The 13,808-nt window shown below is 45.3% G+C and overlaps 1 protein-coding gene across 6 annotated transcripts in view; it reads right to left on the reverse strand.

Moving 5' to 3' along the window:
• The window catches only part of Sh3rf2 (SH3 domain containing ring finger 2), a 107,299-nt gene that overhangs the window by 13,814 nt on the left and 79,677 nt on the right, over nt 1-13,808 (reverse strand). For 3 of the 6 annotated variants that reach the window (XM_085699922.2, XM_085699920.2, XM_085699921.2), the window contains 3 exons: nt 3,865-3,956; nt 2,342-2,512; nt 1,480-1,515 (listed from right to left, as the gene is read on the reverse strand). In XM_085699922.2, coding sequence (XP_085556048.2) covers nt 1,480-1,515; nt 2,342-2,512; nt 3,865-3,956 — 299 coding nt within the window. The remainder of the gene's footprint in view (nt 1-1,479; nt 1,516-2,341; nt 2,513-3,864; nt 3,957-13,808) is intronic. The other 3 variants (XM_048419508.3, XM_048419505.3, XM_048419506.3) reach the window with 1 other exon arrangement.

Here is a 13,808-nt window from a genome sequence, read left to right on the forward strand (position 1 = left end):
CATCCTTAGTGGCTCACCAGCATCTTTACTTGTGTCACCATCAGACACCTCACACTCAATCTGCTGTGAGGTAAGTGTTTGCATCACAGCTCAAACCCCTCTGCTAATGTTTTCATCATTGTCATCCTAATAAAAGAGACACACTCTCTTTTGGTTAACCGGGGTGGGGTGGGGGGATCTCACATTCACCTTGAATCCTCTCCCCCTTCACACCTGATATTTAGTGTTGGAAAATCTCTGATGCCTCTAGTTTTAAGGCATCTGTGGACTCTACATCTTCAAATTGCCACCACATACGCTGACAACATGATGACGTACCCTCTCTGAAGGATCGCTACGGAATTCTCTCAGCTAGATTTTCTGTCTCTTCTCTTTCTTCTCTACAGTTTATTCTCAGCTCAGGAAAGAGAGTTTATGGCTAAACATAGGTTAGATTGTGGTACTCTTCTGCTCAAAACTGCTATGAAGCTAAAAACCAAACCCTTCATTATGATCTAAGAATTCTAGATAACTTGGCCCCATTTATCATTCTGACCTCATCTTCTATTGGTCTCCCCCTCATTTGCTCTTGTCCAGTCTAGTTGGTTTTCATGTCAGGCCCATTCCTACCCCAGGGCTGTTGAACTTGCTGTTTCTGTGGCCTAGAATGTATTTCTCTTCAAGATCGGCTTGGCTTGCCTTCCCATTTCCCTCATTCTCCTTTCTTCTCAGTAAGGTCAAATCCTTACACACAGATGTAGGTGCATGCATATGTGTTTTATTTACTAATATTTCCCCAGGTCCAGGAAATCTGATGTATAGTTAACATCAAGGAACTGGAGAGAGGGCCCAGCAGTTAAAAGCACTCGTTGCTCTTTCAGAGGCCCTGAGATTGGTTCCCAGCACTCATATGGTAGATCACAACCATCTGTATCTCCAGTACCAGGAGATCTGGCGCCCTCTTCTGGTCTCTGAAGGTACCAGACCTGCACACAGTACACATGCATACATGCAGGCAGACCACACATACACATAGGATCTATAAAAACATTAACTATGTTTGAAGAGATGAAAGCGTTAGCTACACACACTTTTGGTTTGCCATTCTTTCAACGAATTCTAAGCACCTTATATTGAAAGGAATAGCTATGGCGGGCGTCCCAACTTCTGTCATATAAAAACCCAAAACAAGAAAAATTAAAAAAAAACTTTTTATATAACTTTGGTCCTTGAGGACCTAATTTTTGCCTATACTCATCCAGACAGGTTCCTTCTGCCTCACCGGCTAGCCATGTGGAAAAAAATCTATTAAGAATGTAGCCTTTTATTGAACCCAGACCTTCTAAATGGTATCCCCCGCTTTTCTCTGTTGTCACCATGACCTCGGTCTAGCTTCTGGCACACACAGTCACTCATGATTCCTTTGTCCTCTGTTTCCCATAGGTTAAACCTCCCCACTGTTATCAGTTTCTTCCATGTTGTAGTTTGTTCTTTTCTCACCATTGTTGCTGCCCTCCTCCAGACACAGTGCTCCACCTAAAGGAAGGTCTGTCAAAGTGGCAGTAGGGTTTTGATGCTCACAGTATCTGTCACTAGCCTGGAGTTTGTGATCCACTGATATGTCACAAAGACAGGGTTTGATGGGTGCCTTAGAGCTGGGCAGGTGGGGCTGGAGGAATCACAACAAACTTGCAGTCTGCAGGACTTGATGGGCACAGTGTGGAGAGACAGGACCAACTGAGGGTCAGTGACATTGATTAGGGATGTCACCGGGAACGCTGGGAGGAAGGGCTCCCTCAGGGTAACCAGTCTTTGATCTGGGGCATGGCTGGACAAGTATGGATCTGAATCCATGGAAATTCTGCCTCATACTTGAGTGTCCTGAGAACCTTCCAAGATGCTCCAGGTAGGCATTTGGTCACATTTTCCAATGAGTTGGTCAATGGTATTGTTTTGATGTCAGATGTGATGTGGGAAGTCTTAGACTCAGCAGCAGAAGGGCTCAGAGGCAGTCCTAAGCCAGCCATTTCACTGAGCGTCAGTGCCTTCATCTGGAGAATAACACACGCCAGGCTGTTTGCATGGCTGGAGAGTTAAATGAGGCAAAGCTGGGCACTGTGCTTCACACCTGTAGTCCTAGCACCTGGAAGTCTGAGGCAGGAGGATTGTGGGTTTGAGGACAACTTGGGTAAGTTCCAGGCCAGTCTGTAAATACACAGTGAGACCTCTAGGGGGGGCGGTTATAAATATTTTGTGTGCAAGTTAATGAGATGCGAAGGCAAAAGCTATTTCTAGGCTTTTACTCTGAAAAGGCCCTGAGTCCATCATCTGTCTAACCCACGCAAGGGCCCTGGAGATGTACCTGAAAACGGGGATGACGTAGTCACTTGGAAAGATGCCAGCTCGGCCTGTGACTAAGGAGAGACCCCTCAGCCAGCCATCTTGGTACTTCCCCAACACCTTGATGCCTTCTCCCTTCTGCAGGTCCAGCTCCTCAGGTCCGTGGGCTGAATAAGCATGCAGGGCTACAAACCTGGAAACACAAGGAGCTCGTAAGGGAGGCGGGGCATGCCTGGGGAGGGCGCAAAACTGAGGAAGGACTGGGGGAGGCCAGGCCCTAGTACTCACCTGCCGCACCTGGCAACAAACACCGTTAAAAATGGAAACTCAACCACGGAAGGCAGACAGAAGTGGAACCTGACTGAAATGCCAGTGGATCTCCTGCCTTTGTCTCTCCATTCCATAGGGTGAGGCACAGTTGGCAATCAGATAGGCCAACATGGGCACTGTGACAATGGGGAACTGACTTGAAGGACAGGATCAGTGGCAGAGGTGTGTGACAGTCCACGTTAGTTTCTCACTACTGTCTGCTGTCGTTCTGAAAACAGCAAGGCTCAGGGTGACAAGAGTCACCTCACAGAAACCTCTCAGAAACCCTCTTTGGACTGAGAGTAGGGGTTGGTTTGACATCTAGGAGTGGCCAGGGAGACAGCTGGATGCCAACTGCAAAGTGTACGCTGGGAAGGAGGAGGCAGGGCTGACTATCATTCTTATTTCTGCACATAATGATTCCACGGGCTCAACAGTAGGTGGAGGGGGATGGGTTTGTATGATGCAAAAATGTGAGTGAGGAGAAAGAGGACACTGTATTCTAAAGTTCACACAGGAGTCAGGTAGGTGGCGGCCGAGTATGAGTCACGGTGGTGAGGACAGCAGCGAACAGTCCTGAGGCTGAGGACATGAGAGCCGCTGCCTCATGGAAGGCATTAAAGGAAGAACTTAATTGCCTTGCTGGGCTCGGGGTCACTTTTAGCCAGGCGTGTCCAAGCTTTTGACATTGTGACATGATGTTGTCATCTGCAAAATTTATGCCCCATAACTGTATAATTGAATTTACGACAAGTAAAAAAGCAGAATAGATCTGATAATGTTTTAAGTTAGCTTACGATTGTGTGCTGGGTGGCATCTATAGCTATGTTTGGTCTCATGTGGCATGTAGGCTGCAGACTGGACAGCCTGGTAGTCCTCTGAGATCCCAAGGACCGTGAGACACACATAAACTCGTTATCAAACTGGACCTTATTTGCGAGTGTTCTTACCTACAAAGCTGAATCTATTTGTTTTTACTGATCCTAGTAAGTCAGTATTCATTTCTGACCCAGTATTTTAAACCTGCAGGGAGACAATAGAGACTGCTCAGTACCCAGCCTCCTAGCAGTGCTGTACTTTCTAATCTGCAGTTTTCTCATCCGTGCTCATCACCATCGGTGGTGGAAAAGGAGGCGGGGCTAGCCTTTTGGGCATGGGGACTAGGTGGCAGAGGGTTGCCAGGATGAGAGCTCTGCTCCAGAAGCTAGGGGAGGAGGTGCCACGCTTTTTACTCACATGTTAGCTGAGAGCTGTTGCTGGGAGCTGGGCACACTGACCATGGCTGTGGAATGTCCCGGGGAGGCAGGTGCAGGCTGAGAAGTGCTGACCTATACAGACAGGAGAGACAGCCAAGCAGAACCAGTGAGCACCCCAAGCCAGGCAGGTGAACAAATCACAGAGCAGCTTGACACGGCTGAAAACCAACAGCCATATCCAGCACTGCCCATCTGGCCATCTCTCTGGTTTGTTGTTTGAGGTAGAGTGAGGGGGAGCAGGTGTCTTATGGCCGGTCCAGGTAGTGTTCTGGGCTGAGTTCTCAAAGTACGGCAGGCTGTCAACTGAGAGCCAGCAGGACCGTGAGCTTCTCCTGTCCCATCCCACCCAATCCCCATGTGAAAACCGGCACGTGGAGAACGACGGGACAGCTGACTGAGACTCAGGACTTAGCTCCTCCCCCACACTCTTAAGATTCTTTTAAGTATCAACAAATTTAGTCTTCACTGGAGGTAGCGTATTAATCCCCATTTTTTCCCTCAGAAGCTGAGACATTTTGGCGGGGACAACAGTTACTTAACTAGGACAAACACATTTTAAAATTAAATCTAGGATATGAGCTGACCTGCTCATTAACTACTGATAGCATTAAAGCACACACATACAGAGACACAGAGACACACATACACACACACACACACAGACACACACACACATGTCTTAGCAGGGTATACAATAGCTTCCAGAACATGATTCTGAATCCTTTCCATTTCTTCCAGATAAAACCAGATCAGCAATGACAGAAACCTCTAAACTCTGCCTACTCTCCTAGGATTCTTCCTTTTGTCTAACAGGCTGTTGTGCTTAAAGAAAAAGTGTGTGTGTGTGTGTGTGTGTGTGTCTGTGTGTGTGTGTGTGTGTATGTGTGTGTGCATGTCCATGCCCGTGCATGCACAAAGGTGGCAGTCAGAGAAAATTTTATAGAAATCAGCTGTCTCCACTATACAGGCCCTGGGGATAGAATTCAGAGCTTCGATCATCAGGCTTGGCAGCAAGCGCCTTTCCCTGCTGAGCCATCTCATTAGCCCTTCCCTTGTCCCCCTCTACTCCTGCCTTTCCTTTTTGAGACAGGAACTCTCACTGGGACCCAGGGCTTGCTGATCATGCTCGGGTGGCCAGCCAGTGAGCCATCTCTGGGACTATAAGTATACACCACAACATCTGGGTCTTTTATGAGACTTCTTGGGATTGAACTTGTCTTCTCACTTGTGTGGCAAACATTTGAAAGGCTGAGCTATCTTAGAATATTCTCCTGCTTCCCTTTCCAGCCTTGCCTGTCTTAGGTAGGGTTTCTATTGCTATGACAAAAAACCATACACTTCTGTATTGCTGTTCATTATTAAGTCAGGAAGGAACTCAAATAGGACAGGAACCTTGCAGCAGAAGCTGATGCAGCAAACACGGAGGGCTTGCTCCCCATGGCTTGCTCAGTCTGCTTTCTTATAGAACACAGGACCACTAATCTAGGGGATGACACCACCCACTGATGGGCTGGGCTCTTCCCCATCAGTCACTAATTAAGGAAAAGCCCTACAGGTTTTTTTTTTTTAAATTTCAAAACCTCTTTTACAACCTAAAATCTTCTAAAAATTTAATCTCTCAGCTGTGGGATCCCATAAAATAAAAAAAACCCAACGATTAAATAATTCCTACTACAAGAATGAAATACCAGTGCACAGTCACAGTTTGACCAAAGCAATGTCCACTGTCTGGGATTCACTCACAGTTGTCTGGTCTCCTTCATAGAGCTTGGGTCACGTCTCTAGCTCTGTCCCCTGCATCACACACAGCTTGCCTTCCAAGCTTGGGTAGGAGTCACTCCCCCCGGCTGCCGCTATTCTCGGTGGTCATCCCATGGAACTGGCATCTCTAAAATGCTAGGGTTTCCTGCTGCACCTGGACTGTGCTTTCACCAATACCCTCTCCTGGGCTCTCTTCACAGTGCCAGGCCACAGCTTCTCTGCATGGCCCCTTCAGTCTTGGGTCTTTAACTGCTACTGAGGTTGCACCTTCATCGATGGCCTCTCCTGGCCTCTCACAGAGCCGAAACGTAGGTGCTCTCCATGACCCGTTGCCTTCAAAATCGGTACAACCTGGGTGACTCTTACATTACCAAGTTAGGCTACCAGCGCGAGGCACAACCTTGGCCACCTTTGGAACGCAGCTTCTGTGTGCTGACTCTCAGGAAACACTTCCCAGAAGACTTTACCTCACTGATGCTGGTCTCTTCTTAATCATCAGTAATTTCGCACCTCCAGCTAACCAGCATTAATTATACCAGTGAAACAAAGATGATTTAGTGGTTCTGGTCTCTAGTTAATTGCAGTTGATTCTTCAGCCCCACCTGACTGGAACCGCATATTCTACCACAAATGCCTGGTAGAATCTTTGCTTCCCTCTGAAACTTTCCAAGCCAGGCCCTCAGGGTCTGCATGGCTCTCAACATTCTTCAAACCTCTGACAAAACAGTTCACTGAACTCTCAGTACTGAATGGCTCTTATAGCCCAAAGTTTCAAAGGCCTTACAGTCTTCCCTAAAACATTTTCAAGTTTGTCACAGCAATGCCCACAGTCCTGGCACCAACTTCTTCTGCCTTAGTTTGGGTTTTATTGCTATGAAGAGACTCCATGACTGTATCAACTCTTAAAAAGGAAAGCATTTAATTGGGGATGGCGTATAGGTTCAGAGGTTTAGTTCGTTATTATTATTGTGTGAGGCATGACAGCATGCAGGCAGATATGGACCTGGAGGGGTAACAGATTTCTATGTCTGGATCCAAGGGCAGAAGGAGAGAGGAAAACCACTGGGCCTGGCTTAGGCATAATGAAACCCCAAAGCCCACCCCCAGTGACACATTTTCTCCAACAAGGTCACACATGCTTGAGCAAGACTGCACCTTCAAATACCGCTCCCTAACCATTCAAATATCTGAGTTAAACATATGGGGGCCATCCTTATTCAAGCCTCCACGCTTCCTCTGCCCCTGCTCTTCCTCTCAGTCATGCCATCTCTTTGGCCATGCTGTTTTTGCCATTTGCTTCTCACCTCTTCCTTGTTACTTCTATTTTATATCAAAAATATAAGTCATAAACACATCATGTGCACAGCAAGTCTATATAATTTTTTAAAAATATTTATTTATTTATTATACAATATTCTGTCTGTGTATATGCCTGCAGGCCAGAAGAGGGCACCAGATCTCATTACAGATGGTTGTGAGCCACCATGTGGTTGCTGGGAATTGAACTCGGGACCTTTGGAGGAGCAGGCAATGCTCTTAACCACTGAGCCATCTCTCCAGCCCAAGTCTATATAATTTTATGCATCACTTACATAATAGTGTAGATGATGCGTGTATCCATATCACCTAACTCAGAATACAGATGGAAATTGGATATTGTACTTAGCAACTCTCTGCATCTTTCTCAGTAGCCACATGGCTCCCCTCTCTCTGGAGCAACAGTCCTCAACCTGTGGGTTGTGACCCTTTGGGGTCCCATGTTAGAGACCGTGCATGTCATACATTTACATCACAATTCATAACAGTGGCAAAATAAAAAAGTTACAAAGTAGCAATGAAGTAATTTTATGATTGGTGGTCATAACCTGAGGAACTGTACTCAAGGGTCACAGTATTAGGAAGGTTGAGAACCATTGCCCTCAAGGTAACCATAGTGCTAAGGTGTGTGCTAATCATCTGATCATTCCGGGCCCTTTCAGTGTAGTTTCTTCCTGGCACACATTTTTGCACCTGTTTCTCTGCTTTGTCTGCTGTGAACATCATATAAAAGAACATGCAATAAGTACATCCTGCGACACGGGGGTTTGCTGTGTATTTGTGGCTCCTGTCTAGTATTTCATGGCAGGAATATACCACCATGGGACTCTTCTATCGTTTATATGTCATTTGGGCGGCTTTTAGTCTGGGGCTGTTATGAACAGTGTTGCTATGAACATTCCTGTACATGTCCCCCGTGCCCATGTACAAGTTTCTCCAGGATATACACCTAGGAATGGAATTGATGGGCCGTAGGGCAGGAGCCTGTTCAGTTTTATTAGGTAATAACAAATTGTTTCCCAGAGTGGCTGTAACAATTTACACGTCTGCCAGCAACTAATGACAATTCCTGTTATTTTAGAGTCTTGCCAGCATGAGGTAACACGCAGCTCTTTAATATCTGCTCATGTGGTGGTGTGAAATGCTAACTCATTGTGGGTTTACATTCATGTCTCTGAAATGCCAATGAATTTGAACTTATTCATTTTCCCTGTTTTCAAATGGTTACCGATGGTTATTATTACATGAAGTGTCTGCTCATATCCTTTGTCTCTCCAAAGCCCTCTGGTTATTTATTATTTTCTCATTAAGTTGTGGAATCTATTATTTTTAGATATAAATCCCTTGTAGCGTGTATTTTTTTATTCTGTGGTATTTTTTTTGATGGACAAACATAATTATATAATGCTTCCCCATACAATTCTCACTTTTGAAAAATCTTGGCTATGATGCCCTTTAATCTCGGGGTCATGAGGTACATTTCTATGTTGCCTTCTGAAAGTTTTACCTTTCATATATAAGTTCTTTAGTCCACATGGAACTGATTTTTGATGAGGGAGGAATCAATCCAGTTTCATCCTTACCCCACATGGATACCCAATGAATCCAGCTTTGGAGTTCATTCTTCCTTTCTGACCCACGGAGCTGTTTGCCATAAATCACATCTCCACATGGGTTGTTTCCATGTTTTCTAGTATGTTCCACTGGCTTAAAAGAAGCTGGAGTAAAGTATTAGCATGGCTTGGACTTAGTTTTAAAGTAAGAAGTGACATCTGGTCCTCAGACCTCAAGCCCCGTCCCAAGCAAACCCCAACCCTTCTCCTTGGAAATCGCAATTGCCTCTGGCTTTTCTTGCTCCCTCTAAACCTCAGGAGTTACTTCTGGAGTTTCATAAAAACAAACTCTAGATGTGTGAATCTGGGGGGAGAAGAGCAACTTTAAGATTTTGAAATAAGGGTGTGATAGCACATCCCTACGATCACTCAGGAAGCGGAGACAGGAGAGTCATGATTAAAGGTCAGCCCCGACCTGTCCTCAACTCCCCTCCTAACCCCTCGCCATCTCCTGCTTTTCTCTTTGCTGGTCTTCAATCCTACCTCCCTTTCTCTCCCTCCCTCCCTCCAGAGTTGTGACAATGAACATGGCTATAGCCGGTACCTTCGCCATGAGCCTGAAATCACAAAAAGCTAAGGAATGGGCTGGATCCAGCAGTCAAAGCCACAGCTTTAATCCTGGCCAGATTGCTTGGTAAATTAAAGACTCATGTGGTCAGAAAAAGAGAGATATACAATAAAGAGAGATTCATAAACAAAAAAACCCTCTAAATGCTTTACAATGTGTTAAAAATATATACAGGCTAAAGGTTAAAGTTCTTAAAGTAAAAAAGAAAAAAAGAGAGTAGTTGGGTATGGTGGTACACACCTTTAATCCCATCACTTGGGAGGCAGAGGTAGATTGACCTCTGTGTCTTCAAGGTGTGGTAGCACACACCTTTAATCCCAGTGCTGGGGAGGCAGAGACAGGCAGATCTCTGTGAGTTCAAGGATAGCCTGGTTTACAGAGGGAGTTCCAGGACAAAGACACACAGAGAACCTGTCTCAAAAAGCCAAAAGTTAAAAGTAAAAATAAAAGAAATAGAGTTTAAAATAAAGCCGCATAAAGATGAAAAATACACAGAGAATCTTGATACTGTATGCTATTATGCTCTTTAAATTGTTTAAATGCTGAGGAAGGAGCAACAGCTGCTAAAAAATATTTGCTTATAAGTGCTGCTGAATTAATCCAAGGCAGGTATTTTAAAAATACCTTGACTTCAAAATTGTTACTTTGGAGAAGATGTTTTGCTTTTGTTTCCACAGGAAATGAGAGACTGTGGATTCATTCTGATTTAAGAAAAATTAGGTTTGATCAAGGAAGACCACCTAAGAAATCTCCGGTAGGAACAGATGGCCCGGATGTCCAGGTTCTACATCCAGAACATATTCAAGACTGCTGCCTGAGATGATCAAGCCTCACATGATACTCCTGTCAGGACTTGATCATAACTCTAAATTTTCTTTAGGTTCCCATAAGATTATCAGTGATCCCAACCATCTGGAAGTAGCCTAAAACACTACGCCCATATTCCCAAAAAATGGACTATGGATATTTTCCTTTGTTTAAAAAAAAAAGAGGGGGAAGTGGTGCGGTAGAATTGTTTGTATTCTGTCAATCATATTTTAAATAAATGCTGATTGGCCAGGCAGGAAGTATAGGTGGGAAAACCATACAGAAAGTAGAGGTGGGGTGATGAGAACAGGAGTATTCTGGGAAGAAGGAAGCTTTTTCCTGGAGTCCAGCCCAGATCACCGAAGAAGCAGGATGTGACCTGCCCTGCTGAGAAAGGTTCTGAGCCATGTGGCTAACACAGATAAGAATAATAGGTTAATATAACTTATAAGAGCTAGCAAGAAGCCTGAGCTAATGGGCCAATCAGTTTATAATTAATTCAGACTCTCTGCATGATTTTCTTTGGGGCCTGTCAGCTATGGGATCTGGTGGGAGGACAGAAACCCCCAACGAGCAGGCCCTCATGTTACACTGTTGGCATTAAGGAGTCGGTAACACAGGAAATTTGAGGTGCATTGGAAGTTGGGTAGTGTTACTTTTTGTTTTTACTTTTTTTCCCCCTTGATATTCCCTACCTCAGCCTCTTTTCCCAATGGATGATTTCCCACAGACACAGGTATTGTTTCCCTCAATGGTGGACCTGGTCAAGAATTCAGATAGACAGGCATTTGCTAATGCAGAACCTCATTAGGGCATGCCTGATCCCTTCCAGCCAGCGACTCTTCTGAGCGTCTGTGTTCTAGGTGAGGCCATCTGTGAATGGAAAGGGTTTGAAAAGCAAGGCACAGTTCCCTTGTAAGGCTGTGTAATCTCATCGAGATAAAATGGGAGCAACCAAAATAAACCTCTGAGAATGCAACCATCACAAGACCTTGTGTTCACATACTATTCTGTAGAGGCCACACATTCCTAAGCACTTAATTTTCTCATTTACTCTTTATAGCAAGTTAAAAAAAACAACAAGTGCTATTTGTGTGTGTGCACATGCATATGCATTTGTAGGGTGCATGTTTGTGGGTGTGCATAAATGTTCATGTGGAGGCCTGAGGTCAAATTTAGATGTCATACTTCAGAAATTATACCCCGCCTCTCCTTTAGGTAGGGTCTCTCATTGGTCTGAAGCTGGCTGGCCCAATAACCTAAGTTGATTGCCCTGGGAGCCCTAAAGATCTACTTGTATTTGCTCTTCTAGTGTTCCAAATTAAGTGCTATTATTTCTTTCTCATTCTCATTTTGCTCACAAGAATGCTAAGGTGAACATATTTTATAATGCTTTGTCCAGGGCCACAGGGCCAGGTACAAACTTGAGCCATCTGATACAAAGTCTGCTGTCTTTGTCCTACCTACAAAGTCTAAGGCAGCCCTTGTAGTTTGGAGGTGGGATCCAGCGTGGCCGTGATAGGGCTGGAGAGTTCTCAGAGGACGGGCAACATGAAGACTGGAACTACAAACAGCCTCCCAAGCTCTCTGTTCCTTATTTGCTAGGCTGAGCCAGGTCGGGTTTGCCCAGTTTCTGAGAGTCCTGCAAAAGCATCTGAGAAGTTTTCCGGCCATCTCTTTCCTGCAGGTTTTATGAGTGCATTTGATGGATTTCACAAGGCATAGGCAACAGAGCAGAGCCTGGGGGAGAGCAGTCCCAGCATTTGGGTTGGTTCACAGATGTGCTCAGGGGTCAAAGCAGATGCCACCCTCTCCAGTGCCACTCGGCTCCTGGTCAATGGCCAGTAAAATGTCATCCCCTGTCTAATAACCAAATATTATTTTTAAGAGTTGTGGCCAAGGGCTTTTGGCTTTTATTAATTACATGAATCTTGAAAAATCAAAAGCCTTTGGCTTTAGTATTTTTAAATGATTTTATTATGTATATGTATGCTTGTGTGTGGGTGCCTGTGTGTGAGCAGGTGCTCATGGAAACCAGAAGAGAAGGTCAGAGGCCCTGGAGCTGCCATGACAGATGGCTGTGAGCCAAGGTGGGTACTGGAACTGAACTCAGGTCCTCTGTTGGAAATAGTCTTAACCGCTGATCTATCTCTGGGCCACAGCTTTTGGCTTTAGAATTCCAGCACGTGAGAGCCGGAATAGACCTTAAAGACACTTTAATCCGGAGCCTTGGAGAGGGCAAGTGGCATGCTGAGGGTCACTGGTGGAGTTTAGCATCAGGTCTACCACAGGGTTAGGGACCGTGTCCTGGGAGCTGGTGGGAGCAGATGCTGGATTAGCTTTCCAGGCTGTGTCACTTACTCCTAACAAACCCTCAGGGGTGTTCCCTGTGCAAGCCTCTGCCTTCATGGTGCCTGCATGCTAAAGAGCGCAGGCAGTACAATAAGCGTAAGGGGAAGAGACGGAGACCAATTAAATGCTTTCTTTAAAGGAACTGGAGACAGAGATCTAACGAGGAAATGTTTCTGATGGCTTTTCCGGTTTGACTCTGCTTTATTATTAGGCTACAATGAACTCCACTATGAAATTCACCCACAACTAACACATCCTCCAACCCTTTACCTGGAATGTGTGCTTTTGTGGAGTCCCTTACCTTTTGAGGTTTGTACTATTCACGTTATGTACATGGAAAGAACTGGGGTTGGGACATATTCTTCCAATATATGGGAGATTATACTCCAGGGGACATGGCGACCTGGCCCAAGGCCCAGGGTGGCAGGTGACTTTGCCCTTCTAGGGACAGAGCCTGAATATTAAAGCATGGACACACTGTTCTTAAGGGAGGGTATCTATTAAGCTCAAAATTGCTGGCAAGGTATGAGCCAGGAAGGCAAAATGATGAAATCGGTTGAATGTGGCACCAACACCCTTTGTCGCCTGCATGTAGCCCACAAGACCTACATTCACTTGTCACTCATCCACCCTAGAGACTCCTCTCCTCCATTTACACATTCATTATTCAATTCTTCATCCTAAAATGAATTTTCTCACTCAGACACCTATCACATCTTTCTTTTATTGAACCCCTCGGTCACTGAAGGGTCCATTCATTCTGTCTCTTGCCGATGTTCAGTGATTCACAAACAGATACAGATACATTCAAGAGGCTTCATTCATTTGCCCGTTTGCGTATTCAACTAACATTTATAAAACTTCTTGCCCTGCCAGGCATGGCTGGATTTAACCTTGGAATGATGGAGGGCACCAGCTACCTTGGCCTTGCGGAGTTAAACGCCAAGACAAACTCCCAGACAAGGTAGGAAGTAAGAGAGGTCCCTGGCATGTGTGGTCAGGCTGTGCATTCAGTATTCCTTCCTCCTTACAGGGCTCAAAGTGACCAGACACACATGCTCACAAAGTCTTACAAAAGAAGAAAGGTCAAGCAAGGTTCAGGGTCATGCAACTCTTTTCTATAAAGTTATCAGAGTATTTTTGGCTTTACTTTGGGTTTCAGTCAAAATCACCCAACTCTATTATTGTGGTTTGAAATCAATCATGGATAATATTCAGAGAGCAAGCCTATGTGGGACAATAAACTTTACTTTTGAACACTGAAAACGGGAGATAATTCTTACCCGCCATAGAGTACTACTCCTTTGATCCCCCTCCCTCCCTGTCCCAGTTCCAGGCCTGGGAGCAGGCAGCTCTTGGCCCACAGGCTGCGGTTTGTCAGTATTGTTTTGGTCAAAGAAACAAATGAGCAGAAGGTGCTTTCCAGGTGCAACAGTGGGCGCGCAGTCCTTCCCTGGAGACGGCTTTCTTTAGGCTGCTGCCTGTAAAGTGGCTAATACCAGGCTC

Source organism: Myodes glareolus, chromosome 13 (genome assembly GCF_982192425.1).
Source record: "Myodes glareolus chromosome 13, mMyoGla1.1, whole genome shotgun sequence".
Classification (NCBI taxonomy): domain Eukaryota; kingdom Metazoa; phylum Chordata; class Mammalia; order Rodentia; family Cricetidae; genus Myodes; species Myodes glareolus.